The following is a 26,896-nucleotide window of genomic DNA, read 5'->3' on the forward strand; positions in this document are numbered from 1 at the left end:
CTTTGTTTTCTATGATTTTAATCCCAATATTTGTTCACATAAATTTCTAATTGTTATTTTAAACTATCTTGTTGTTGTTTTAATAATAAACACCATAATGGTCTAGATCTACCTAGTCTTTGCATAAAATCTAATGAGTACCAAGATAGTCTTTTTCCTTTTACATTAATCCATCTATTTTTATCTTTATAAACTCCTGTATAAGGCAATGGTTCATCGGTCGGCTCAGGAAATGTGATGTCCCTATAATGTAAGCTGGACCAAACTTAGTCATAACTGTTGGGGGAATCTTTCTTTTCCTTTTATTATCAGGGGTCCCTTTTTCTAGAACTCTCTGTGCTTTTGGGATAACTCCTTCTGATTTAGTTTAATTTATTAATTCTGCCTGTTGTAACATATCTGGAAAATCTAAATTTACTATGAGTGAGCAGCAAAACTGCTTGTGAAGTTGCAGGAGCTTCTGGAGGCAGTGTCATATCAGATGATATATTGATTGGGGCATTGTCCACATTTAATCTTTAGTCCTAGTCTTTATTATTCAGAGAAGCCGTCTCTATTGGACTGGAAAGAAACAACAAGCTCTATTTGTGGATCAATAGAAAAATAGCCAAAACAAGAATAAAGGCAACTAATGTACTACCAAGAAGGATATAATAAGAATAAAAGTGGAGGCAATAAAGGTGCAGCCAAGTGTATAGGAAGACTTGAACCAACACCCCCTTCCTGCAGGCATGCTTCCTTGAAGCTTATGCTTTGCCTGGAGCAATCTCTCATGCAGACTTCAGGGGCGTGGCGAATAGGCTTGAGCCACTAGAGCCTGGCAGCTTTTAAGCACCTCTTACACTTACTTTAGTACTATGTCATTTTTATTCTACACTTGGTTTTGAACTTGAGACATATCAGTTTTCTAATTGTGGGTTTTCCCCTCAAGCTTATTTTGGCTTTTCAAAGTCTGGCTTCAAAGCCACAGGCAGCTAAACATTCTAATCAATGTCAAGGGGAGGTTTAGGTTTTTTGTTTGTTTGTTTGTTGTGGTCAGTTATAGGGCTTTAACTCTGGGTCTGGGCCCTGTCCCTCAGCTCTTCAGCTCCACAGCTCCACTTCCAGTTTTCTGATGGCTAATTGGAGATACTAGTCTCAAGGACTTTCCTGCCCATGCTAGCTTTGAACTGCAATCCTCAGATTTCAGCCTCCTGAGTAGCTAAGATTAGAGGTATGAGCCACCAGCACCCAGCTTCAAGGGGATTTTTTTTTTTTTTTTTTTTGGTCCGGTCGTAGGGCCTAAACTCTGGGCCTGGGCGCTGTCCCTCAGCTCTTCAGCTCAAGGCTAGCGCTCTACCACTTGAGCCACAGTGCCACTTCTGGCTTTTTTCTTTTTGCTTATGTGATGCTAAGGAATTGAACCCAGGGCCTCAGGCATGCAAGGCAAGCACTCTACCACTGAGCCATCTTCCCAGCCCCTCAAGGGGATTTTTATCCTCACAAAAATTACATGTTGTTACAGTGCAGAAGTGTCTGAGAACTCTCTACCCCTACTATTCCTGATTGCACTGAGATTTCTTTCTCTTGGGCCATGCAGAAGTTTTGTATTTTATGCACCGGCTAGTCTCAGTGTTCTAGGCAGCAACTCCTAATGATTAACCCTGTTGTCCTAGCCTTCTTTCAGAAATCAAACTACAGTTCACAGAAGTGCTTCTGCTGCCTTTCTGCCCATAGGATGGTGGAGTGTTCTAGGATTATGTGAGCCTGGTGAAAGAGCCCTGAGGAAAGCTCTGTGGCCCTTGGATGGTTAAGAAGACTTTATTGGCTTGGTTATAAATACTGTAACAAGCCTGTGACTGGTTGCTCATGCCTGTAATCCTAGCAGTTTAGGAGGCTGAGATGCAAGGATTGTGGTTTGTAGCTGAGCTGTGCAGAAAAGTCTGTATGACTCATGAGACTCTTATCTCCAATTAACCAGCAAAAAGCCAGAAGTGGAGGTGTGGCTCAAGTGGTAGAGTTCTAGCCTTGAGTGGAAAATGTAGTCGCAGTAGGTGCCCAGGCCTTACCTTCAAGCTCCAGTACCAACACACACCTGCACACACAGTCGTATAGCAAACACGATTAAATCTGTTATTTTTTGGCACAGGCCTCAGTTTCCCTGGATTCTGAGTTAGAAAGCTGGAGGTGGAGATGTGACTCAAGTGGTAGAACACCAGCATTGAGTGAAAAGACTAAGTGACAGTGCCCAGTCTCTATCTTCAGCTTGTGTTTGAAAAGCCAGTCCAATAACTGAGCAGTGACAGTCCCTTGGTATCTCCCTACCTTGGAATCTGAGCCTCACCAGAGCAATCAGGCAGTGGTGGCCACATGGACTTGTGCGGCATGCTGGGTGGACACCATGTGTGTGCCAAAGTTTGGATAGTAGGTAATTGGATCAAACAGAGGCCATAGTTTTAGAGAAATGTCATCCGTAGAAGCAAGGAGGAAACAGGTCCATCTGGGATAGTGACTAAGTTCAGCCCAGTCCCAGGAATAAATTTTAGACAGCACCTGTCCAGCACAGAAACTCAAACTGCTGCCTGAATGGGGCAGAAGAGTGTGAATGTGAATCCCGAGAATTGGGCTGTATCAGGAGGATATTTTTTTCTAGGTTCTAGCATTCGTTCTTCAAAATGAATTGGGAGGCAAAATTTTGCCTAGAATAGGTCTATGTACAGATTTTCTTTTTTAGTAAAGTCAGGGCACCCATGCAGTGGATTCTAGTCCCAGTTTAGTCAGCTATTTGATGTTTCAGAGGAGCAACCCAAAGAGAAGGGCCAGCCACACCACAGTGACTCAAGCCTGGAACCCTAGACACTCAGGAGGCTGAGATCTGAGGATTTTAGTTCAAAGTCATCCCAGACAAATCCAGGAGACTCTTGTTTTTGTTGTTATTGTTGTTGTTGTTGTTTTGCCAGTCCTGGGGCTTGAACTCAGGACCTGGGCTTTGTCCCTGAGCCTCTTTGTGCTCAAGGGTAGCACTCTACCAACTTGAGCCACAGTCCAACTTCTGCCTTATTTTAGTTCATTGGAGATGAGTCTTTCACAGACTTTTCTACCCTGCTGGCTGTGAGCTGTGATCCTCAGATCTCAGCCTCCTGAGTATCTAGGATTACTGGCTTTGAGGCACGGGTGCCAAGTCAGGAGAGTCTTATCTACAATTAAACAGCAAAACGCCAGAAGTGGAGGTATGGCTCAAATGGTAGAGCTGTGGTCTTGAGTAAAAAAGCTCGGGGATAGGGCCCAGGCCCTGAATTCAGCCCTAAAACCAATACAAGGGAGACAGAGGGAGATACACACACACACACACACACACACACACACACACACACACAGCTAGAGAGACAGAGACCAAGAGTCCTTCCTACTATCTTGCCTTCTTTTATCAAAGTGAAAAATGAGGGTTTTACCCTTATTCAGCCTCCTGGCAAAGATTAAGAGCCTGGGTGTGAATAAAGCTTTTAGCAGAGTCACCAGCGAGAGATTTCTCTCTTGCAGACAACTCTCATCATCATCTTCCCAGTCACACGCCTCCGCCCCGCCCATTGCCACTTGCCCCGCCCCTCGCCCTCTCCCCTCTCCCCCCCTCTCCCCACCCCCTTCCCCGCCCCCTTGCCCCATCGCCCCGCCCCTCACCCCCGCCCCTGCTCTGGGCATTGAATGCGTAAATCCCGGGCTCCTCCCGGAAGTCGCGCTGTGGGTCCGGGCTGCTGCGCCGCCTTCGAAGCCCCAGCCCCGCTGCCCCTGCGCCGCGCGCCGCTCCCGGTAACCGCGCGCGGCCCCGCTGCCCCCTCGCTGAGGCCCTGGGTGGCGTGTCTGGGCCCTGACCGCCCTCGCAGCCCGGCCCTGCCCGGCTCGAAGTCCGCGCTAGCTGCGTCTGTGACCTCCAAGCTGGAGCAGCCGGGAGGGGGGATAGGGGGGAGTGAGGGAGGGGGCGCCGCCTGCCTTGTAGGGGTTCGGCTGTGAACCCCGACTTTGGGGAGATGCTCTGTGCCCGGAGGCTTAGGCCCCGGCGAGCAGCTCAGGCCTCCCGGGACCAACTTTCCACCCAGGCCCACGTGCTCCTGCAGGCCTGTCCCCGAAGGGAGGACCTCCCTCCCCCCCCCGTCCGCGCCCCTCCCCACTTCGCTGCGGCCTTCCAGAGGCTTTGGCCTCTTCTTCACCCTGGTCGTTACAGCTGTTGCAGTTTTCTGCTCTGTTTCTGCTCTGGATTAAGCTCCAGAGGAGTAGCAGGGAAGATGACTACCACAGTAAGCCCCAAGGTTTACCCAGGCCAGTCCTGCCGCCGGTGCCTGCAGGTCCTATAAATCAGTCCATTCTTCCTCAACTTCACCGCCACTGCGGGAGCAGATTCTCTCCCTGGGCTTCTGCAGTGCACTGCGGTGTTGCTCTGTAGTTTTTGCTATGTTGGCCTGGGAATGCTTACCCTCTGCGGCAGGTGGACAGAACATGGACAATTCCCAGCTTGGTAAAGAGCCTGGGTTCGTGGCTAATCAGTCCAGCACTGTGCTCCCACGGGCAGAGCTGGAATCAACCCTGACCTTTGTTCTTGGACAGTTTGCCCGCATCCTACTGAGCGGGGAGCTCAGAGCAAGAGCACATGTGGTCCATTCCACTCAGGTGCTCTGAAAAGATTTCCTGCCGCTGATCCTTATTGCCCCACATGCCCCTGCCCCTGGCCACACGTGTGCAGAAGTGTTTTGGGCAGCTCATTTGCATGGTTTTATTTAGTCCAGCTCTATCAAGGGAACTCACAAGACTTTCTTCCTGCTACTCCAGGTTCTCAGACAGCTTGCTGGACACTAACCCTTGCCAAGAATTACCTTCCTCTATTAAGGCACTGCTAGCCCCTGACTTCCCCACCCTGCTTCTGTGTGTGGACATTGTGCTTGCATTGCGTACCCACTGCAGTAGTCTTTTGGTGTTACCTTGACTTCCTTTCTTTAACAACGACTTCTATACTAGGGGGTCATATATCTTATGCCTATGCCCCCTGTTCCTTTTCACTGTCTACAGATTCCTGGCTTGGATGATTAAGCTCATCTCTGCTCTAAATTGGGTGAACCATATATCATATGCCAGAGGACTGGCATATGACAGTCCATGTAGAACTCACACTGGTTCCACAGGTGTCAAGGACATCTTCTACAAAGCCAGAATTATTCTAGGCCAGTGCCAGCTTATGCTCTTACAAGATTTCTACCCTCTCCCTCCAAAATAATCATCAAAAGGTGGCTAGTCTGAAGCTTGTAGCTCATGCTGGCAATCCTGAGATCTGAGGATCCTGGTTTGAAGCCAGCCCAGGCGGGAAGGTCCATGTGACTCTTATCTCTAATTAAACAGCAAAAAGCCAGAAGTAGAGGTGTGGCTCGAGTAGTAGAGTGTTAGCCTTGAGCAAAAGTACTTAGGGACTGCGCCCAGACCCTCAGTCAAGCTCCAGTATGAGCACAAAAAGCTGGGCTGGAGGCATGGCTCAAGTGGAAAAGCACTAAGCAACTGAGCAAGCACGAGACTGAGTTTACACTCCAGTATTGGGGGTGTCAGGGGAAAGCTGCCTATTTCTTCAAATATCCTATACCAACCTGTATTTTTGTACTTGGAGATAGACTTTACTACTGGTGTGGACTGAGCTTTCTCTTTTCCCAGCGTTTCCCAGTACTGTTCTCTAAGGTAGTGAATCAAGTTCATAATCTGAATAGTACCAGAGACTCAAGTTAGATCTGTTGTCTGCAGGTCTGGGACAGACAGCTCAGTTAGTGGTGGCTCAGAGACCAGCTGAGGGGGCTGTGGCTGTTCGAGTTTTACCCTGTGGTGTGCTGGGGCTTGAAGACCAGGTCCTCTACAACTGTTCCCTCTTCAGGCCTCCAGGATCATGTGGTATACCAGCACCAGGGGGATGGCCCCACAGGTCGACTTTGAAGGAGCCCTCTTCTCTGGCTATGCACCTGATGGGGGTCTCTACGTGCCTGAGGAGCTCCCACAGCTGGACAGAGACACCTTGCATCATTGGAGCAAGCTCTCCTATCCCAGCCTGGTGAAGGAGCTCTGCTCCCTCTTCATTGGCCCTAAGCTCATTCCAAGAGCTGAGTTGCATGGTAAGCACCCATGCCCTCTGTCTCTGCCAGCTCAGCAGTCCTACTCCAGAGCTGTAAACCCATCACCTGAATGCTAGAAAGTCTCTAGTTGCATTTCCCCATCTTGGAACTTTTCCCTGACTCAAAAAATCTCAGAATTGGAACTATCCTGACAGAGTTCATTTATTCCATCCATTTCCCACCTCCAGTGAGCTAAATGCCCACATGATCTGCAGAGCACTTCTTTATTTAATTTTTTTTTATTATGACTAGAGATGTTATAGTCATCCTGAGTGGCTTTAATATTAAGGTATTTTCTCTTTGTGTATAAATCACCAGAACCTCAGATTGCTATTTTCTCTTCCTGAATGGATTTCAGAAAGGACAATATTACCAAATACCCTGTACTGATGTGGCTCACAAACTATAATGTGCCAATAGGTTCCCCTGGACACCTTTAATAGTTTAAGATGGGTCTAGAATTCTATATTTCTCTCACATTCCCAGATAGGATTAGTACTGTTGGTCGATGGACCACACTGGATAGCAAAAATGAAATCCATAATATGGGTATTTGGGGTTGGGGGGCTGGGAGAAGTGAACCATTCAGCATGTGATCCAATAGGCACCACCACAGATTCTGTATTTTAACCACATCCCAGGTGCTTGGTCCGCCAATGAAAGTTTGAGAAGTTCTGTACTAGACTACTCTGCCATAGATGTCATGGTATATCAGTCATGCTCAGGTCCTGGCAGCATGATATAAAACAGTATTTCAAAAACTAAATGAAATCTTTCTGCCTGTAGGAAAGAAAATAAGAAGAATGAGACACTGACTTAAAAAAATGCAACTAGTTAATTAGCCTCTATTGGAATATATGCTCACAAGAAATCCAGGCTCTGATAAAGTGTACTAAATGAAAAATGAAAGTCTTCAAAAACCAGTTCTGGTCACTGGAGGATCCTTCTGAGGAATCTATAAACAGTTTAGCTCATGTCTTCCCAGATTTTTTCCAAGGTGTATGAAGTTGTATTCATAAATGTTCAGATAAAACAAAACATTTATGTTACAAATGTTGAGATAAAGAGCTTCTGTTTGTTTTTTTTTCTTTTGGTTTGGTAGCAGCAGATGATATCTTTAAATTTGGAATGCTAATGAGACCGAAAGGAAACTTTAAGGAAGATATAATGCCCTTCATCCACTGTCTAACCCACTGTCCTAACAGATCTGATTGACCGTGCCTTCAGCAGATTCCACCACAAAGAGGTGGTTCATTTGTGCAGGCTGAGGAATGGGCTGAATGTATTGGAGCTGTGGCATGGAGTCACATTTGCCTTTAAGGACCTGTCCCTGAGCTGCACAGCTCAGTTTCTGCAGTACTTCCTAGAAAAGAGGGAGAAGCATGTCGTTGTGGTTGTAGGTATGTAGTGGGGGTCCCTTAGTGCTGATGGTAGTGTCCACCTATAGGATGCTCTCAATTGAGTCTCTTATGGAATCAATTCTAGAACAAGATTGTTAATCTGTTTTGGCACTGGGGAACCCTTTGTCATGCTAGTAGAGGTTATGGCTGCTTCTCAAAATAATATTTTTTGTTTCTTTTTTTCTGGTCCTGGGGCTTGAACTCAGGGTCTGGGTACTGTCCCTGAGCCTTTTTGTACTCATGGCTAGTGCTCAACCACTCTGAGCCACAGCTCCACTTCCAGCTTTTTCTGAGTAGGTGTTGGAAATAAGAGTCTTATGGACTTTTCTGCTCAAGCTGGCTTCAAACCATGACCCTCAGATCTCAGCCTTCTGAATAGTTGGGATTACAGGTGTAAACCACCAATTCCCAGCTAGTAATGTTTTTAAGAATACATAAGATTGTGAGGAGTATACCAGTAGCTCACGCCTGTAATCCTAGCTGCACAGGAAGCTGAGATCTGAGAAGGTTTGAAGCAAGCTCAGATAAGAAAGTCTGTGAGATTTTTATTTCCAATCCACACACACACACACACACACACACACACACACACACACACACACACACACACACACACACTCACACACACTCCACACATTTTAGCTATGGATCAGTGGATCCTAAATGGAATTGTTACTGAATTTGGCAACAATACTTTAAGGGCCGCTTATTTCCTTTTCTACCCCTCTCCCTTCTTCTAAACACACACACACACACACACACACACACACACACACACACACACACACACACACACACACACACACACACACACACACACACACACTCCACACATTTTAGCTATGGATCAGTGGATCCTAAATGGAATTGTTACTGAATTTGGCAACAATACTTTAAGGGCCGCTTATTTCCTTTTCTACCCCTCTCCCTTCTTCTAAAGGGGAGATGTCTCCTTTCTTCCCATCCAGGAACTTCTGGGGACACTGGGAGTGCTGCCATTGAGAGTGTCCAAGGGGCAAAGAATGTTGACATCATTGTTCTACTGCCCAAAGGTCACTGCTCAAAGATCCAGGAACTCCAGATGACAACAGTGGTGAAGGACAATGTTCACGTGTTTGGAGGTGGGTGGTGCTGGGCAGAGGCTCCAGAGCATCAGGTCCTGCCTTGGCTGAGTCTGTTTTTGCAGATGGCCTAGGACACACTACTGAGCATCTTTCTTACTCCTCTTTCTCTCTCTCTATCAGTCCTTTTCTGATATAGGTGATATAAATGCATTGGTGTAGTTCTGCGAAGGTTTCTGACTCAGCAATCTTCTCAACTACTAGAGGTGACAGATGCATGAACTCATAACAGCTCAACCTAGAAAGTGCAGGTTTAATGCCATACCTCACAGAATGCCACCTCCTAGTAGGTTTTACCTGCTAGTGGCCTGTGTGTAGGAAATAAGGCAGAGCTGCAGCTAAGCCAAATGATTTGGATTTTATTCTAAGTCGTTGACAAATGTGTTAAGCCTGGGCTGGCTTCAAACAATTGTCCTCAAATCTCAGCCTCCTGTGTAGCTAGTATTACAGGTATGAGTCACCCATGCCCAGCCACTTCTAGCTTTCTACTGGTTAATTGGAAAGAAGAGTCTCTTGGATTTATCTGTCCATGCTAACTTCAAATCTTGATCCTCAGATCTCAAGCCTCTTGCATTGTTAAGATTATAGGTATGAGTTACCAGTGTCCGCTGAGGATATATTTCGAATTTTAAGAAAATAATGCAGCTGGGCGCTGGTGGCTCATGCCTGTGATCCTAGCTACTCAGGAGGCTGAGATCTGAGGATCTCAGTTCAAAGCCAGCCCAGGCAGGAAAGTCCATGAAACTCTTAACTCCAATAAATCACCAGAAAACCGGAAGTGGCGCTGTAGCTAAAGTGGTAGAGCACTAGCCTTGAGCTGAAGAGCTGAGGGACAGTGCTCAGGCTCAGAATTCAAGCCCCACGACCGACAGAAAAAAAAAAAAAAAGAAAATAATGCATAACCAAATCAAAGTTGCTTATAAACATCACTGTTCAAATTTTCCTTTCCAGAGCTTACTGTTTTTGTTTCAAGGAGAATGTGTCTAAGTTCAGAAACTAACAACAAATAAATGCTTTCCCTTAGGCTGGTGAGCAGTCAGTATGGATCAGCTGGCTTATTATGTGTGGACATGATGTGTTAAAACAGCAAGAATTAGATCTCAATTAATACTATTATTCAAGATGTTTTTGGCAGGAAATAACAGAAAATACAAACCAACTTAAAGAAGAATAATTCCTAGATTCTATAACTTGTCCTCCAGAGGTGGTGTGTGCTCTTCCTTGGTTGAGTCAGTAGCTCAGTGGTACCTTAGGAAACCAGTTCTTGCAATTGTTTTCTCTACCTTTCCCACTCCTGAGCATTGTTCCTGTTGTGGTCACATGATGGTGATTCTGGGTAACCAATTCTCTCTTTTTCTATGGCTCTTCCTTTTTTCTCTGATTATAGTTAATTTTATTCAGGAAGTATTAGATGGTTATAAAGCATATTTTCAGAAATATAGAGGTGTGTGTGTTTGTGTGCATGCACATAAGCATGCATGTGTGTGTTGGTCCTGGGGCTTGAACTCAGGGCCTGGGAGCTGCAGTGACTCTTCCTTAGGAGCAGTGAATCTTTCTCTAGAACTTCATGTATATGTCCCTTCGCCTCTCGCTGCCTGAATTTATCATATGTCCATCTTGGTGCCAGTTCCTGGTTTCACAAAAATGCTTGGCTTGGTCCTGGCAAAGATAAAGGAGTACTATAACTGGATCCAGCATTTGGGGGTTGACATCTGAACCTGAAGTCAGTCCCCCAGCCTCATTGCTATTACACAGTGGTTAGGGGAGACTGGTTCACAACCTTGTTGCTTGCTCTAGCACTTCCCCCAGCCAATTTCACTCCCTACCCTTCCTGGATGGATCCAATGGAGAAAGGCCCAAGTGTCACATAAGAATCAGTATTGGCTAATTACTGGTTCTGCTATCTTGGGGGACATTTGTTAAACTAGAGAACAAGTCACTGACAAATTTGCCTAATGATTCACTTAAAATGAAGCTAATGGCTGAGTGATAGTGGTTCATGCTTATGATCCTAGCTACTCAGGAGGCTGAGATCAGAGGAGCAGGATTTGAGGCCAGCCCTGATAGGAAAGTCCATGAGACTCTCATCTCCAATTAAGTGGAACTGGGTTCAAGTGATAAAAATTCAGGGATTATGCCCAAGCTCTGAGTTCAAGCCCCAGGACTGGCATACTCACACACAAAAAAATTAAGCTAATGGGGCTGGGAAGGTGGCTCAGTGGTAGAGTACTTGCCTTGCATGCTCGAGGCCCTGGGTTCGATTCCTCAGCACCACATAAGAAAAAAGCCGGAAGTGGCACTGTGGCTCAAGTGGTAGAGTGCTAGCCTTAAGCTGAAGAGCTGAGGGACAGCGCCCAGGCCCAGAGTTCAGACCCCACGACTGGACCCCCCCCCGAAAAAAAATTAAGCTAATGTATAACAGTTCAGAGAGAAGTCTTTACCAAGCAAGCTTATCTGATACATGGAACAGAAAAAAGGACACTCACTCTTGTGACCTAAATGAGGGCAGACCACAGGGGACTAGCGACCGTTTCCCTCCAACCCAGGGAGAAGTACAGAGTGAAGGACCTTCCTCTCAGAGTCTCAGACTCTTCCCATTGGCTAACACTTTTCTTCCTTCACAGAAGTCAGGGAGAAGTGAGCATGGAATATGAAGCAAAATACTTTTTCCACTATCCCCAAAGCTGCCATGTTATATCTTACTTTATATAATGATAGAACTATTACAAACTGTTCTGGCTACATTTTCTTTTATCATAAGCAAGGGAAGATATCTAGGATCACCAGAATATGAGCTATAGCTAGTATCCCTGAGAAGCTTCTTGTTGAGTCTGGAAAGTCATGGCTAAGCCATGAGGTTTAGCGATGGTCTCAGGTGGGTGGGCTCAGCTCCCAGGGTACTAGTGTAGTCCAGTGCTGACTGCCTATGGTGGCTTCTTGCTTCTGAGAACCACCCTCTTCTCTCTTCCCCCAGTGGAGGGAAACAGCGATGAACTGGATGAGCCCATTAAGGATGTGTTCGCCGACGTGGCTTTTGTCAAGAAGCACAACCTGATGAGCTTGAATTCCATCAACTGGTCTCGGGTCCTTGTGCAGATAGCTCACCACTTCTTCGCTTACTTCCAGTGCACCCCTTCCATGGACACTCACCCCCTCCCTCTTGTGGAAGTGGTTGTGCCAACAGGGGCTGCCGGTAACCTTGCAGGTAAGGAGACCCCAGGGAGCAGGGAGACTTTTCAGATAAACATTCAGTCTTTCTTGCTGTCCTCTGGCTGAAAATATAAAGAGCATGAAGGTCATGTCCTAGTTCTGAAAGTGACAGGAAACCACAAAGAATGTCTCAGATTTTCCTGCTCTGTATATGTGTGTGTGTGTGTGTGTGTGTGTGTGTGCGCGCGCGCGCGTGTGTGTGTGTGTGTGTGTGCTTGCCCCATAGACACCCTAGACTCTTGCTGCCTTGGCTTTACCCCAGGGTGCTTTAGCAACTTGACCTTGCATTCTCCTTCAGCAGAGTGTGGAGAAACAAAGTGAAGGCTCAGCTGGGGAGTCTGGCAGTATATCCTCCCAGAAATATGGACTTTATTCCCAGCCCAGTCAGCTGCCTGCTGTGGGGGCGGTGGCTACGTGGCATGATGCGTTCCCTCTCCTGGACACTACCCAGATACCACGTGAGGTGGAAAGCATTCTGGACTTAGGATTCTGGCCCCAGATCTGCCCTTTGCTAGTTGATTGGCGATATGGCGGTCCCTCAGATGCTCTGGGGCTGTAAAAAGAGTGAATCACTTATCATATATCTCTGACTTCTGCGGGGAGCAAACAAGATTCTTGGTGTGTGAATGAACTTTGTAAAGATAAACTTTATAGCTGCATACCCTTAAAATAAATTTCCCATGTAATAATAAATATCCATAAACATTTGTATATATATTGAGAACAGTGCTAAATACCTGTAATGAATGAATTCATCCTTACAAAATGCAGACCTGTAAGGAAGATGAGAGAGTCGCTCCTTGTTATGAGTGGAAATTGGTTCTAGGACCCCCATGGGTACCAGAATTCACTGATGTTCTCAAGTCCTTTATCTAAGGTGTGTGTACATTTGGAATCATCTCTAGATGAGTTATGATAACTTATCAGCATAGAACTTCTATCTAAATCATTGTTATACTTTTATAGTGTAGGGAATAATAATAATATAGTATAGGGAACAAAAGTCTACATGTTCAGACAATTTTATTGAGTATTTTCCATCCATCATTGGTTGAATCTGAAGATTCAGAGCCCACAGATATAGTTTGATTTCTACTTTCTCATGAAGAACTAGAGGAGAAGACAAGGTCAGCTAGTCCCTGGTACCATGGCTGGTCGGTAGCAGTGCCAGGATTACAGCCTGGGTGATTTAGAGCATATGTCCTCAACAGCCCACAAGGCTTATGGTATTACTATTTTTGGTAGTTCTGTCTCTGGCATTTCTTCAGAGGGTGCACCTGGGATAGTTGAGGTGATACCATGAAAGCAACTTAGTGGTTAGGAAACTCCTCCACTTTTTCCACTAGTGGAGTGGGGATTAATCACGGGCCATAGGCTTCTTTACCACCCATGGGGTGAAGTCTACCCTTCTCCTTCATATTACCCTTCAGCGCCTAGTGCTGCTTACAGCTGTGAAGCTAAGGTTCTCTGCAGCCCTGCACCCTCCACAGCACCTGGCATAAAGAAAACATATGACCAACATTTGCCAAGGATGTTCCTGCCTAGAATTGCTCTGTTGGAAGCTGGTTATCTTTTAGCATCTGTAACCTTCTTTTGGGTGGGGACGTAGATTGGCCTTGACCTTGAACTCAGGGCCTAGGTACTATCCTTTAGCTTTTTTTGCTCAAGGCTGGAACTCTACCACTCAAGTCACAGCTCCACTTCCAGCATTTTGATGGTTAGTTGGAGATAAGAATCTCTTGGATTTGTCTGCTTAGGCTGGCTTCCAGCCAGGATCCTCAGGTCTCAACTTCCTGAGTAACGAGGATTGTAGGCATGAGCCCCTGACACCCAGCATTCTGGAGCTTCTTGAGCTGAGCTTCCATTTATTTATTTATTTATTTATTTATTTATTTATTTATTTATTTATTTATTTATTTATTTATTTATTGCCAGTCCTGGGGCTTTAACTCAGGTCCTGGGCACTGTCCCTGAGCTTCTTTTGCTCAAGGCAAACACTCTACCACTTGAGCCACAGCAGCACTTCTGGCTTTTTTCTGTTTATGTGGTACTAAGGAATCGAACCCAGGCTTCATGCATGCTCGGCAAGCACTCTACCACTAAGCCACATTCCTAGCCCTTCCATTTATTCTTGTTATTTAAGGATGTCATATGTTTTCATGATGATCAAAAGAAATAAGAATATGAATGTGCTTTGCAAAATTGAGCGTGATACTGGGGTGGTGTGGGTATCCTTAACTCCCCTAACCAGTCCCCAGAGGAAGACCCATGGAAGAAGGCTCCGCCCTCCTAAGGCTAAGCCACATTTTAGGGTGTTCCATTGCTCAGGATTAGGAATTCCTTGTTAGTTCCATGCAAACAAGAGGTGCCACTCTGTCCTTCCTCAGTGTATCTCTAGGCCCCATCCACAGCCACAGCTTCTGTGAGGTTGATTTAGGGGAAATGCATGGCTAGGACTTAGATGAACCTTGAACCTGGATGCTGCCACTCAGAAGGTCTTTGGACAGGACATTCCAGTCCCTTGGTACCTTCATTTCCGCTTCCACAAATGGGTTGTCTCACAGGAATGCACATGTGCATTGGTACCTGGTAGGTGGCTGGCACATAGAGTGGGATAGGGTGATATGCTCTCTGTGTGTGTCTCTCTCTCTCCCCCTTTCCCTCCCTTCCTCTCTCCTTTCTCTGTCCCTCTCTCCTCCATTGTTTTGTTCTGATTTGTGTATCATTCACACATTTAAACTGTACAGTGCTTTTAGTATATTCCAGAGTTGTGTGACCATCACTGTAATCAGCTGTATAACATTTATATCCCTGAACCCGGTAACAGCTACTCCCATGTGCCCTTGACCATGCCCCACATCAGCCCATGCCAACCACCCGGCTATTTGTCTCTCTGAATTCTCTGTTCTAGATACTTTATAGAACTGGACTCCCATACTTGATGGCTTTTCTTTAATCTATTTATTGTATTTTCAAAGTTTATCCACATTGTAGCCCCTGTCACTGTTTATTTTGCTGCATGGATTTATTGTATGTTGCAGGACATTTCAATTGTTTTACATCTTGGCTGTGATTAATGATGCTGTGAACACCTGCGTATAAGTTTTTATGTAGACCTGTGCTTTTAGTTCCTTTGAGTTTGTTCCTACTAGGAGAACCACAACACATATAGTAACTATGTGTTGAATATTCTGAAGAACTGCCAGATTGCTTTCCAAAGGAGTATGCCATTTTATACTCCTACCGGTTCCTAGTAGGGAACAGTTCCCTACTAGGGAAGTTCCTAGTATTTCCACATCCTCACCAACAATATGGCTTTTTATTTTATAAGCCTCCTAGTGAGTATGCTGTGATAGGTCATAGTTTTGGTCTGTGTCTCCTTGATGATTAATGATGCTGAATATGCTCCTTGAACATTTGTATATCATTGTGTGTGTGTGTGTGTGTGTGTGTGTGTGTGTGTGTGTGTGTGTGTGTGTGTGTGTGTGTTGGTAACTGGAGCTAAATTCAGGGCCATGCCCTTGCTTGGCTTTTCCCTCAAGGCCAGTGGTCTACCACTTGAGTCACACCTCCACTTCCAATTTTTTGCTGGTTAATTAGAGGTAAGAGCGAGTCTTACAGATTTGTCTGTCCCAGCTAGCTTCAAACCACAATCCTCAGACCTCAGTCTCTTGAGTAGCTAGGATTATAGGCATATAGCTACCAGCATTATATAGCTACCAGCATCTAGAAAATCATTTGTTTATCTTTTTCTTTTCTTTTTTCTTCTTTTTCTTTTTGATGTTGGTCCTGGGGCTTGAACTTGGGGCTTGGATGCTGTCCTTGAGCTTTTTCACTTGAGGCTAGCACTCTATCATTTTGAGCCACAGTGGCATCTCCAGCTTTTTTTGGTAGTCAGTTGGAGATAAGAATCTCGTGCACTTTACTACCCAAATTGGCTTCCAGCCACTATCCTCAGATTTCAGCCTCCTAGAGTAGTTAAGATTATAGGCATGAACCACTGGCACCTGACTCTAGGCTAGAGAAATTTCTGTTTCAGATCTTTTATTTTTTAAATTGAGTTACTTGTATTTTTATTGTTTAGTTGTAAGAGTCCTTTATATATCCAGGATATAGATCTCTGATTAGATATATGATTTGTCAATTCTTTCCCCAATCTGTACCTTGATTTTTCAGAATAACTGTCATTGGAAACACAAGTCTAACAAAAGTCTCTCCATTTTGATGAAACCAAATTTAACCAATTTTGTTTTTGTTTTTGTTTCTGAAACATTGTTGTCTCCTGTGCTGTCTCAAGCCGGGTGCATTGCTCAGAAGATGGGCCTGCCCATCCGCCTGGTGGTGGGAGTGAACCACAATGACATCATCCATAGGACCATCCAGCGGGGAGACTTCTCTCTGTCTGAAGCGGTCACACCAACCTTGGCATCAGCAATGGACATCCAGGTGGGCTGACGGGGAAGGGACAGCTTGACTCAAGTGTTAGTGGGGTGGGACTGGATGAAAGCTGAAATCAGCATGACCTGGGAGGGACTCTGCCTTTCTGCCCAGGTACCCTACAACATGGAGAGAATCTTCTGGCTGTACTCCGGCTGTAACAGCCAGGTGACAAGAAGCCTCATGGAGAAATTTGAAAGCACCCACACTCTGCTTCTACCCAAGGAACTGCACAGCAAGGTTGGTCCCTATCTATACAGCATAGGGAAAGCAAAGGATGTAGCCATACAATGGACTGAGAGGTTAGAAGTTAGGGTAAGGGAAGGGGATATCTAATGTTTTTTTACATCTACTATGAAACAAACACTTTCACAGTCACCTTATTTGTGTTGATTGTGTGTGTGGTGGTGGTGGTGGTGGGTGTACTGGGGCTTGAACTCAGGTACTGCCCCTTAGCTTGAGGTCAAGGCTAGCACTCTACCACTTGAGCCATACCTCTGCTTCTGGCTTTGTAGTGATTAATTGGAGATAAGAGTCTCACAGACTTTTCTTCCCTTGCTGGCTTCAAACTAGGATCCTCAGATCTCAGCTTCCGAGTAGCTAGGATTACAGGCATGTAATGAAGAGGCAATAGAAATGTGGTTTATAGTCAGCCAGACCTAACCTCAATTCAGCTGGAGATGTTGGACTTTTCCTTAAACTATGCTTCTCCACGTCCTCATCATAAAACAAGGATAAAAATGTTTGTCTCATGATGGGGAGCTTTAAGCCCAATAATACCTGTGAGGCATTTTGTAGAGTGCCTGGTAATTCATGACTTGATCCAGTAACATTGTTTTTATTTATTGTGGCTGTTTATTTCCAGTAATTACAACTGGCAAACAAGTTCAAAGCCATTGTGCCCCTCCAGTCTGAGCAGACTTGCTCCTGTGGAACTCTTCTTCCACCCTCTCCATTGTCTCTCTTTCTTTCAGAATGAGAGTTTATTATTTAGAAAATAAATAAATTGATTTATTTTAGGAATCTGGTTAGAAAGGACTGCTTTTATTTCAATACAACCTACTGATGGTTAGTTATGTATAAAATATAGGATTTCTGAAAGTACCTTTAATTTTCAGTACCATATTCCCACTAAATGGTGAAAATGTTTGACTGCCTTTGACCTAGTCCATGTCAGACTATTGGCAACTAATTGGATTTGTGAGCCAAATTCCAACTAGATACATTGACCTACAACTCAATGAATGAATCAGCTCAGACTTGGGAAACTAGCCAGGCATGGTGGCTCCTGTCTGTAATCCCAGCACTCAGGAAGTGGAGGCAGGAAGATTGAGTTCAAAACCAGCCTGGGCTACATAGCAAGTCTCTATCTCAAACATCAAAACAAACCAAAAAGCCCAGACATCAGGCAACTGATTTTTATCCTGAACAGAGTCAGCTATTTAGTATGACGGTTTCAGCTGTGTTACCGGTGTTGGTCTGTGTTGTGTAGAACGGGCTTTTAGCCCTCTTTCCCTACTTCTGTAGCCCTGACACCCACCTCTTTGGCCCTGGTAATCTTCAGCTTTTAGAGGCGGTGACATCTGAGTCGGTGTCAGATGAAGCCATCACCAGGGCCATGGCCCGCTGCTGGGAGGAGAACCAGTACCAGCTGTGCCCTCATTCTGCCGTGGCTGTGAGCTACCATTACCAGCAGACAGACAGGCAACAGCCCAGGTATAGATCCCGTGCGGGGTCTGGGTACATGGGGGGAGGGGGGGGGAAGGCTTTGAGTTTCAGGGGTCTCCTCTTTCCCAGGTGAGGAGATGGGATGGAACTGTGGATGATGGCTTTGGACAGTGTGTGTGTGTGTGTGTGTGTGTGTGTGTGTGTGTGTGTGTGTGTGTGTGTGTGTGTGTGTGTGTGTGTGTGTGTGTGTGTGTGTGTGTGTGTGTGTGTGTGTGTGTGTGCTGGTTGGTGAGCTAAGCCTTCAACCAAGAGCACCTTGCCAGGTAGGGGCAAGTTCAAGGTACTAACGGTCCCTTGGTCTCCCCTTTATGCCCTCCCCTCCTCCTGTGTCCCTCATTCCTTTTCTTTCTCTTCTGCCTCCTCCTTCCTTGTCCTCTGGCTCGTCTCTCACCTATCCTCCTGCCCACGCCTGCCCCATCCCTTGACAGCGTTCCCCGGTGCTGCCTGGCCCCTGCCTCTGCAGCCAAGTTCCCAGAAGCAGTCCTCGCTGCAGGGCTGAGCCCCAGCCCACCTGCGGAGATCCTAGCCCTGGAGCATAAGGAGACACGCTGTACCCCAATGCGGAGAGAGGATAACTGGACACAGATGCTTCGGGACACCATCGAGGCCCTGAGCCAGAGGTGGAAGGGTCAGGCAGTCATGCCCTAGGAATAGTCTTAATTGGAGTTGGTTTTCTTTGGACTTTCTGTTCCCAGGAGGGGGCGCCCTTGAGCTACCTGGGACCCTTTCTCCCGAGGCTGTTAACACAGGCCTTGTGCCTATCTTCTTGAGTTTATCTGGCTCCCAAGCCATGTGCAAGCTGTCTTGTCAGCAGAAATGATGAGAATCTCAAGAATAAGTGTGCTGTTCAGTCTGACGAGATTCTCAGATCTCTGCAGCCCTGTGGCTGTGGAGTGGCGTTGCTGAGGTGTGTGGCTGCTCAGGTTGCCTGGCTTTATGGAGGCAGCGGAGCAGGTGGGAGAAGGGGGTCCCGGTGCCTGTGATGTGGACAAGGATTAAAGTGGGGATCCCCAGATCCATGCTGTGTGGACAGAAAGCCTCAGTGACATGCAAGTCAAGTTGATAAAGTGAGTCAGGTTGCCCTCTCTTTTGTCAGCTGCTGGCTGGCAGCTGCTTATTTATGTTACTGGGTTCAGGTTGAAATCCTGTGGATGCCAAGGAGCATTTTAGGCCAAGCGAAAACCCATGAATATCAATGTCAGGATTGTGCTTTGGATGCTGGGGGTCCTGGACCTCTGGAAAGGGTGAAGGTATCTATCTATCTATCTATGGTGAAGGTATCTATTTATCTATCTATCTATCTATCTTCTATCTATCTATCTATCTATGTATCTATCTATCTATGTATCTATCTATCTATCTGTCATCTATCTTCATATCTATCATCTGTCTATCATCTGTTTACCTATCATCTATCTATTGATCCATCTATCATTTATTGATTGATTGATTTTGCTACTGAAGATGCTGTTGCCCCATCCTTAGGGCTGCTGTGATCCTACCTACTGAAACTCTGGCCTAAAAGACCCTTCCCTGTCCCAGATCTGATCTCTGCCTGGTGTCTCTGTGGTGTCCAGAGAGGAAGGGAGAAGCTGGAAAGCTTGGAATTCAGCACCATGAGGGGTGGGCAGTGTCCTGGGTCTTAGAGGGTGGGATGAGTCTATTCCTTTTACAGTACTAGGGTTGAACTTGCAAGGCAGGTGCTTTACCACTTGATCCTCTGTCATTTCCAGATGACAGTGACCCCTTACAGGCCATAACACTTGACAGTTTCTAAAAGACCTTGACATCCACAGTAGCAGACAACAACGGAACCCCTGGAGCCTTTTATGCTAAGGTACAACAGGCCTAATGCTTAGGGGGTCACATACTGTTCAAGGCCAATGAAGATGTTTTAATTTTTATAAACTGACACTGTTGTACAATATACATTCTGGTAATACTGTGGTTTGAAGTCAGGGCCTGGCACTTGTACTACCACTTGTCATATTTCCAGCCCTTTTTGCTTTTAGTTTTTATATATTTCATTTTTTAAAAAAGTAAGGTCTTGCTTTTTGCCCCAACTGGTCTGATTTAGGATCCTCCCTCCTGTTTATGCTTTGTGTGTGTGTGTATGTGTATGTGCATGCACTCGCAAGTGTGTTCATGTGTGTGTGTGTGCTTGTGTCATGTGTGTACATGCATGTGCACACACTTTCTAGTCTAGGGCTTAAGTTCTAGGCCTGCGAGCTGTCCTTGAGCTTCTTTTGCTCAAGGCTACCGCTTTATCACGTGAGCCACAGCACCACTTCCAGCTTTTTCTGAGTAGTTTATTGGAGATAAGAGTCTCTTGGACTTTCTTGCCTGGGCAGGCTTCAAACTGCAATTTTCAACTCTCAGCCTCCTGAGTAGCTAAGATGACAGGTGTGAGTCACTGGTGTCCAGCTTGTTTATGCTTTTTATGTAGCTGGAATGACTGGTACATACCACCGTGCCCAGCTTTTATTAGCTGAGATGGAGTTGTTTGAACGTCTTTGCCAGAATGTTGTTGAACTATGATCCTCCCAATCTCTGCCTTTGGAGTAGCTAGGATTACAGGTATGAGCCACTATACTTTAAAAAAATTTTTTTTTGTTTTTTAAAGAAGGAAAGGAAAAAAAAAAAAAAGAAGGAAAGGCCCAGGTTTGGGAAGGTGTCTCAGTGGTAGAGTGCTTGCCTTGCCTGCATGAGGCCCTGGGTTCAATTCCTCAGCACCATATATGAACCGAAAAAGCCGGAAGTGACACTGTGGCTCAAGTGGTAGAATGCTCACCTTGAGCTGAAGAGCTAAGGGACAGCGCCCAGGCCCAGAGTTCAATTCCCACGCCGACAAAAAAAAAAAAAAAATAGAGGAAAAGGCCCACGAAAGTCATTATGTATCCTTAATAGTGCCTACTATCGGCCAGTTGACACATTACCAAAAAAAATCATTTAATCCTGATGATGACAAGTGGAGTGAGCCCTTCTGTTTCCCTATCTCCAGGTGAGGAGTCCAAGGCCCTGAGAGGTGAGGTGATCTGCCAGGGTGCCACTGTTAGGGAGTGGAGAGACGACACAGCATTGTGGCTAGGAGTTGCATCCTAGCTCCTCCTGTATAGACCCTAGCATTGCTGCGGAGCGCCCTCTGCTGTCAGCCTCGCTCACCCTTCCTGGCATGATCCCCTCCTGGTTCTTCCCCTCCATCCCTGGCTTGGGATGAGTTGGGAACATGGTGGTGTCTCTCTAGGAGGCTCACATGGTGCAGGGAGAGGGGGGAGGGGGAGGGGGGCGCACAGGGCTTTTCTGGTCTGTGATTCAGGCAGACCTAGCTATGGCTCCCCATTGTTCACCGCCACATTTCTGGGGACCTCAGGGCAGGATTGAAGGCTACCAGGAACCTCCCTGTCCTCTGGATGATTCTGGGCCTCTGAGAGGCCTCCACACCTGTGAAAGGGGTTCAGAATAAAGCCGGTGGACACAGCAGAAAGTGACTGGAAACAGGAAATATGGGGTACACTTGCTAACGGAGTCTTGTGGGACACAGAGGAGGAGGCCTGGAGATGTAGTCTGAAGACTCACTGACCCTGTAAACACACACACCCCATGATGGGGTGAAGTGTGTCCCCAAATGACTCTGTTGCTGTTGTAATGCACAATGAATTTTTAAAGGTAGTGAAGTTAAATGTATGTCTTTAGGGTGGACCCCAATCCAACCAGACTGGTGTCTTCATAAATAGAGGAAATGAGGGCCCAGATGGGTGCAGGCACCAGGAAAGACAGTGAAGTCCCAGAGAATATGTCCCCAGCAGGTGGGGGAGGGGAGGGGGGAGGAAGAGAAAAGGAGGGGAGAGAAAGAGGAAAGAGAAGAGAGAGAGAGAGAGAGAGAGGGAGAGAGCCACCTGAGCCTATAACTTGATCTTGGACTTCCACAACACTGAAGAAAGAAACGTCTGCTTGTTGAAGTCTGTGATATGCTGCTATGTCAGCTGAAGCTGACTAGTATACTTGTATACACACATACACACACACACACACACACACACACACACATAATACACACATACCACTGAATGGAAATGAACAAGTGAATTAGACTCCAGTGAAGTCTTTTCCACTTCATCCACTTCCTGGCAGTGTGAGTACAAGTAAGTGATTTCATGTCTGTGAGCCTCAGTTTCCTCTCCTGCTTATCAGAATACTTACCTTGCAGCTTTGCTTTGAGGATTACATGAGCTAATGGATTTCTAAGTGCTGGGTAAACTCTCAAATGCTATACAAATGGTTCTTCCTATTAACACAATTATAGCCTGCACCGAACAATTTAGTACTTTTAAACTATCCTGTGTTATTTTAAACTAATTACCTTGAGTCTTCTCTTGCCAGGAGGTTGCCTCTTCCTTGGGGATAAAGTTATTTTGTGGTCCCTCAAAATGCTAATGCAGCTTTGGGCACAGGATTGGAAATGGACCTGGCCCAGCCAAAGTGCCCAGCAACAGAATCTGCTGGGGTTATCTGGATGCCAAATGGCACAGACTAAACACCTGTGGCACTGCTAGCCTGCTAAGAAGTCTGGTTCATTTGCAGTGATGAAAACAATGAGGGAAATCTCTCCTTTTCTTGAGCATCGATGATAGCCCATTGTAAAGCACCTTCCAGAACTGATTCCTCTAATCCCCATGGGAATTATACGAGCAAGTTCTATTGGGATCTTCATGGTAGTAATGAAGAAGCACAGCTCAGAAAGGTTAGGCAACTGTCCAATGCCACACAGCCAGTGAGTAGTAGAGAAGAGCCGTGAGGCACAATGTAGAGTCTGAGGACTTAATCACTGTGTTCTACTACTAGGACAGTTGCCTCCTTTTTCCAAATCAATGAATGTGACAGCATGTAAGCCAGATGGGGAGATGGTGGTGTGTGAGGTTTGGGGAAGAAGGCTTGTGGGAGGGGTGGGAAGAGGGCAGAGCAGGTGATAAATGGCTACTCTGGAGAAGACGCATGGAACCATGAAACTGGCTCTGGTTTCCCACATAGAGCCTCGCTTCAGGGATGGCTGGAAGCACATGCTTCCTCAGGGGGGTGGATGTCGCTAAGAGGGGGTGACAGAGCTTCTGTGGAATTCCCAGCTGCTGGTAAGGAGGCCCAGCCTGCTGAGCCCCACCAGGAAGACCCACAGGCTGGGCTGAGCATCTGCGTGAGGAAGGTGGGGAGCCCTGGAACCCGTTGCTGTTTGCCGTTTCCTAAATAAGCTTGGGTAAATGATAGGAAGTAAGGGTGGCTGAGCCAAGATAACTTCTTGTAGCCATGCTGGTGTCTAGGCAGGAGATGGGCGCTGTCCACCCAGCTCCAAGGCCTAGAGGTGAGACAAGCCATCCTTTGAGATGCAGATGCCTGGCTCAAGGTGAGCTAGGAGGGCTCTGCTTCAGAGAATGCAGATGTTACCTTGTTTTCATGGTGGGGAGAGCGATGCCCCCTCCCTTAGGGGCTGGGCATACCTGGATCCCTGGAGGCAGGGGCAGGCACTTGACTGATAGGTTACTGAACCTGTCAGTACAGTGTCTGGGACTGTGAATGTCCTGTTACCAGGCCCCCTGGCCTGACCCTATTTAGGCATGGAACGGCATAGGCATCAGGACGCCAGGCCACATGTGTCTCCGTGATTATGTCCTGTGTCCTGTCTCGTGGCTCATCTCTGGTCATCATAGCATCCCAGTTCAGCTCTCCATCAGAGCTGAATTGGCTTGTTGGTATTGTTTTTGTTCTTTTTGTCCCCCTCTCTAACATGTTTCCAACCTGTGTTATGTGTATTTGGGAGCTGCAGGCCTTTGGAATAACTGGCTATCTATGGCCTGCTGTGTAATAAACACTCCAAACTTCCATCTGCCAAATATGTGGCTTCTCTGACAATTCAGCTTACAACAGATACAAGGAAAGAACCATTCACCTCCTGGAAAGAGGACAGAGCTGACCCCTCTGTGCCTGGAGTTTGCTGCCTCTGCCCAGGAAAGTTCATTTCCGGACACATCCTTTCTGGATCTACCCGTCAGTCCTTTGTGCCATGGTCTGAATGGGTGTCAGGGGCTGGGCAGAGAGTGGTGACAACATGGTGACAGCATCTACAGAGATGGAAAAGGTTAGGACATGCAGCGGGGAGGGGTGTGTGTGTGTGTGTGTGTGTGTCTGTGTCTGTGTCTGTGTGTCTGAGTGTCTGTGTGGAAGCTGGAAGCTGGAAACTTTGGCGATGTCCAGTCCTGCCCAAGTCTGTGAGGGGTGGTCCTTTCATACGGGCACCCAGACAGCCTTCTGCAGCATCCCCATTCCCTTGTATCTCATCCCTGACCAGGTATTACAGCAGTCAGCTTAGGACTGGGCTCTCCTCTAGCTAGGCATTTCCCAGAAGTCACTGTCAAATACCCATAAACCCAGACCCTATCCCCCAAACATGGCCTTCCCAGTTAACACGGGCTGGGAACCTAGCTACTAGAGGAGCTTCCGGGCCCAGATGGAGGCTGAGAGTGTGTCAGAGGACTGAGCTGGGTCCCAGGGCCCGCTGGGCACCAAAGGGGAGCCTTCTAAATTCAGATCTAGTTTTCTCAACCCCCAATGGGTTAATCGTGACAAAGCCCTGCTAGAAACTGAAGCACGGGAGCAGGCACCAAGTGGAATTTCCCATTGCAGTCAGAAGTGCCTTTGCAGCTGAGGAATGGACCTCCTTCCTCAGATGGATGCTGAGGAGCTATGTAACCAGTGCTGAAGAGTCTATAGCAGGTGCAAAGTCAAGAACCAAAGCAGGCTAGGTGATGGTGGCTCTCACCTGTAATCCCAGCCACTCAGGAGGCTGAGGTATGAAGATCTCAGTTCAAAGCCGGTTCAGGCAGTCAAATTCATGAGCGTCATCTCCAATTCACCAGACGTGGAGATGTAGGGTTCAAGTGAATGAAAAAGTCAAGCAAGACTGCAAAGCCTTGAGTTCAAGCCCTAATAACAGCAAAAAATAAACCAACAAAGTTTAAGGCAGGCTGGTTTATTTCTCAGGTGTGTGTGTGTGTGTGTGTGTGTGTGTGTGTGTGTGTGTGTGTGTGTGTGTGTGTGTGTGTGTGTGTGTGTGTGTGTGTGTGTGTGTGTGTCTGTGAAAGATCACCTCTTCCTCTTACCTGGATCCCTGCCCTCTCCACATCCCTCATCCAAGGCTTACTCCCAAGCGGGGACAGCACTTACTTATGACTCTGGAGGTGAGATGAATTGGCAATCAGATCTACAATTCTCCTGCAAACAAAAGTCATTGTGGGTTGCTACCTCCTGCTCCCTTCTGGACAAACAAGTGCTCCATTTTCCCTCCAAAGCTCAGGACGTGCCCAGCCCATGATCCACATGGCCAGCAGAGGGCAGCAGAACACACTCAAAGGCCTCCCTTGGAAGTGAAAGGCCTCCTGGTCCTATATGCATCCCAAACCTGAGATGTATGCGAGTCTGAGCTCTGTTTTGCTCTTGGAAATTAGAACCCATGAAGATAGATGTGTGTGAGGATGGAAACAATTCCTTCCTTCCTTCCTTCCTTCCTTCCTTCCTTCCTTCCTTCCTTCCTTCCTTCCTTGCTTGCTTGCTTGCTTCCTTGCTTGCTTGCTTGCTTGCTTGCTTGCTTCCTTCCTTCCTTCCGTCCTTCCTTCCTTCCATCTTTCCTCCATGCTGGGGATTGAACCTAGGACTTCACACTTGGTAGGCAAGCACTTTCCCACTGAACAAATCAACAAACAAGGTCAAGTCAAAAGAGACTGTTTGTGATATAGCCATAGCCCTCCATTCTCTGGCCCAGTGACTGTCACTTCCCTCCTACAACAAGAGCTGCTTGTGTTTAGTGCATTCTTCTCCCCTATGTGCTGCATATATAATGCTCCTCCTCCATGTATTATGTGTTCCATCTCTGGGGAAGCATCCTTGCTGTGGCAGATGTGATGTCTCATTGCTTGGCACCAGTGTGTCCTGTATGTGTGTGTCCTGTCCTCTTATTGTCTTAGGAAATTAAACATGATGTTTTTGCCTGTAATCATCAATTCTAATGCAAATGCAAATGCTGACATTGTGGACAAAGACAGCACATAATTGCTGCTTTGTGGGAATTTTTTTGTTTGTTGTTTGGGCCTTTACTGAGGCTTGTTTTGAAGGCCTTGCACTCTTACTCAAACTTTTCACTCACAACTACGACTTGAGTAGTGCCAGACCCAGATTTAGATGGATGGAGTCTCATAGATCCTTCTTCTGAGTTGGCTTCAAGTCTTGATCCTCAGATCTCAACCTTCTGGTTAGCTAGGATTATATTACAAGCAGCTGGAGCCTAGCTAAACGTAATTTAAGGTGATCAGACTGATGATATAGACTTAAAAAAAAACTACTCAGACGAAAATCACACAGAAAACACATGATCATCATGTGCTGGTAATCCTAGTCACTCTGGAGATTGAGATCTGAGGATCAAGATTTGAAGCCAACCCAGAAGGGTCCATGAGATTCTTCTCTCCAATGAACCACCAAAAAGCTGGAAGTGGAACTGTGGTTGAAATGGTAGAGTGCTAGCCTTAAGCAAAATAGCTCAGGGACAGCACCTAGACCCTGAGTTCAAGCCCCATGACCAGCACACACAAACAAACACACACACACACACACACACACACACACACACACACACACACACACACACACACATACGAAAAACAACAACAAAAAAAAACCCACATCATTGATGGAGAACTTTTTTTTTTTTTTTTGCCAGTCCTGGGGATAGAACTCAGTCCATGGATGGAACTCAGGGTGTCTAAGAACTTGAAGGGAAAAACTGCATCTTTACTCTGCTTCAAAATATACATACTGGAGCTGGGTGCTGGTGACTTATACA

At 46.4% G+C, this 26,896-nt stretch overlaps 1 protein-coding gene across 2 annotated transcripts; it reads left to right on the forward strand.

Annotated features, from left to right (window-relative positions):
• The first annotated feature begins 3,706 nt into the window (after nt 1–3,706).
• LOC138825236 (threonine synthase-like 2) lies at nt 3,707–21,808 on the forward strand. 2 transcript variants are annotated; one of them, XM_070019648.1, is made up of 9 exons: nt 3,707–3,786; nt 5,882–6,116; nt 7,322–7,516; nt 8,485–8,637; nt 11,612–11,842; nt 16,145–16,293; nt 16,399–16,524; nt 17,849–18,000; nt 18,441–21,808. In XM_070019648.1, the coding sequence occupies exons 2-9, from the start codon at nt 5,894–5,896 to the stop codon at nt 18,658–18,660; spliced, it is 1,449 nt and encodes a 482-aa protein (XP_069875749.1). In that variant the 5' UTR covers nt 3,707–3,786; nt 5,882–5,893; the 3' UTR covers nt 18,661–21,808. The 2 variants fall into 2 exon arrangements, with proteins under 2 accessions (XP_069875749.1, XP_069875750.1); XM_070019649.1 differs by lacking the exon at nt 7,322–7,516.
• The last annotated feature ends 5,088 nt before the right edge of the window (nt 21,809–26,896 follow it).

This window comes from Dipodomys merriami, unplaced genomic scaffold (assembly GCF_024711535.1).
Source record: "Dipodomys merriami isolate MVZ:Mamm:240054 unplaced genomic scaffold, mDipMer1.0.p SCAF_136, whole genome shotgun sequence".
NCBI classification, from domain to species: Eukaryota; Metazoa; Chordata; class Mammalia; order Rodentia; family Heteromyidae; genus Dipodomys; species Dipodomys merriami.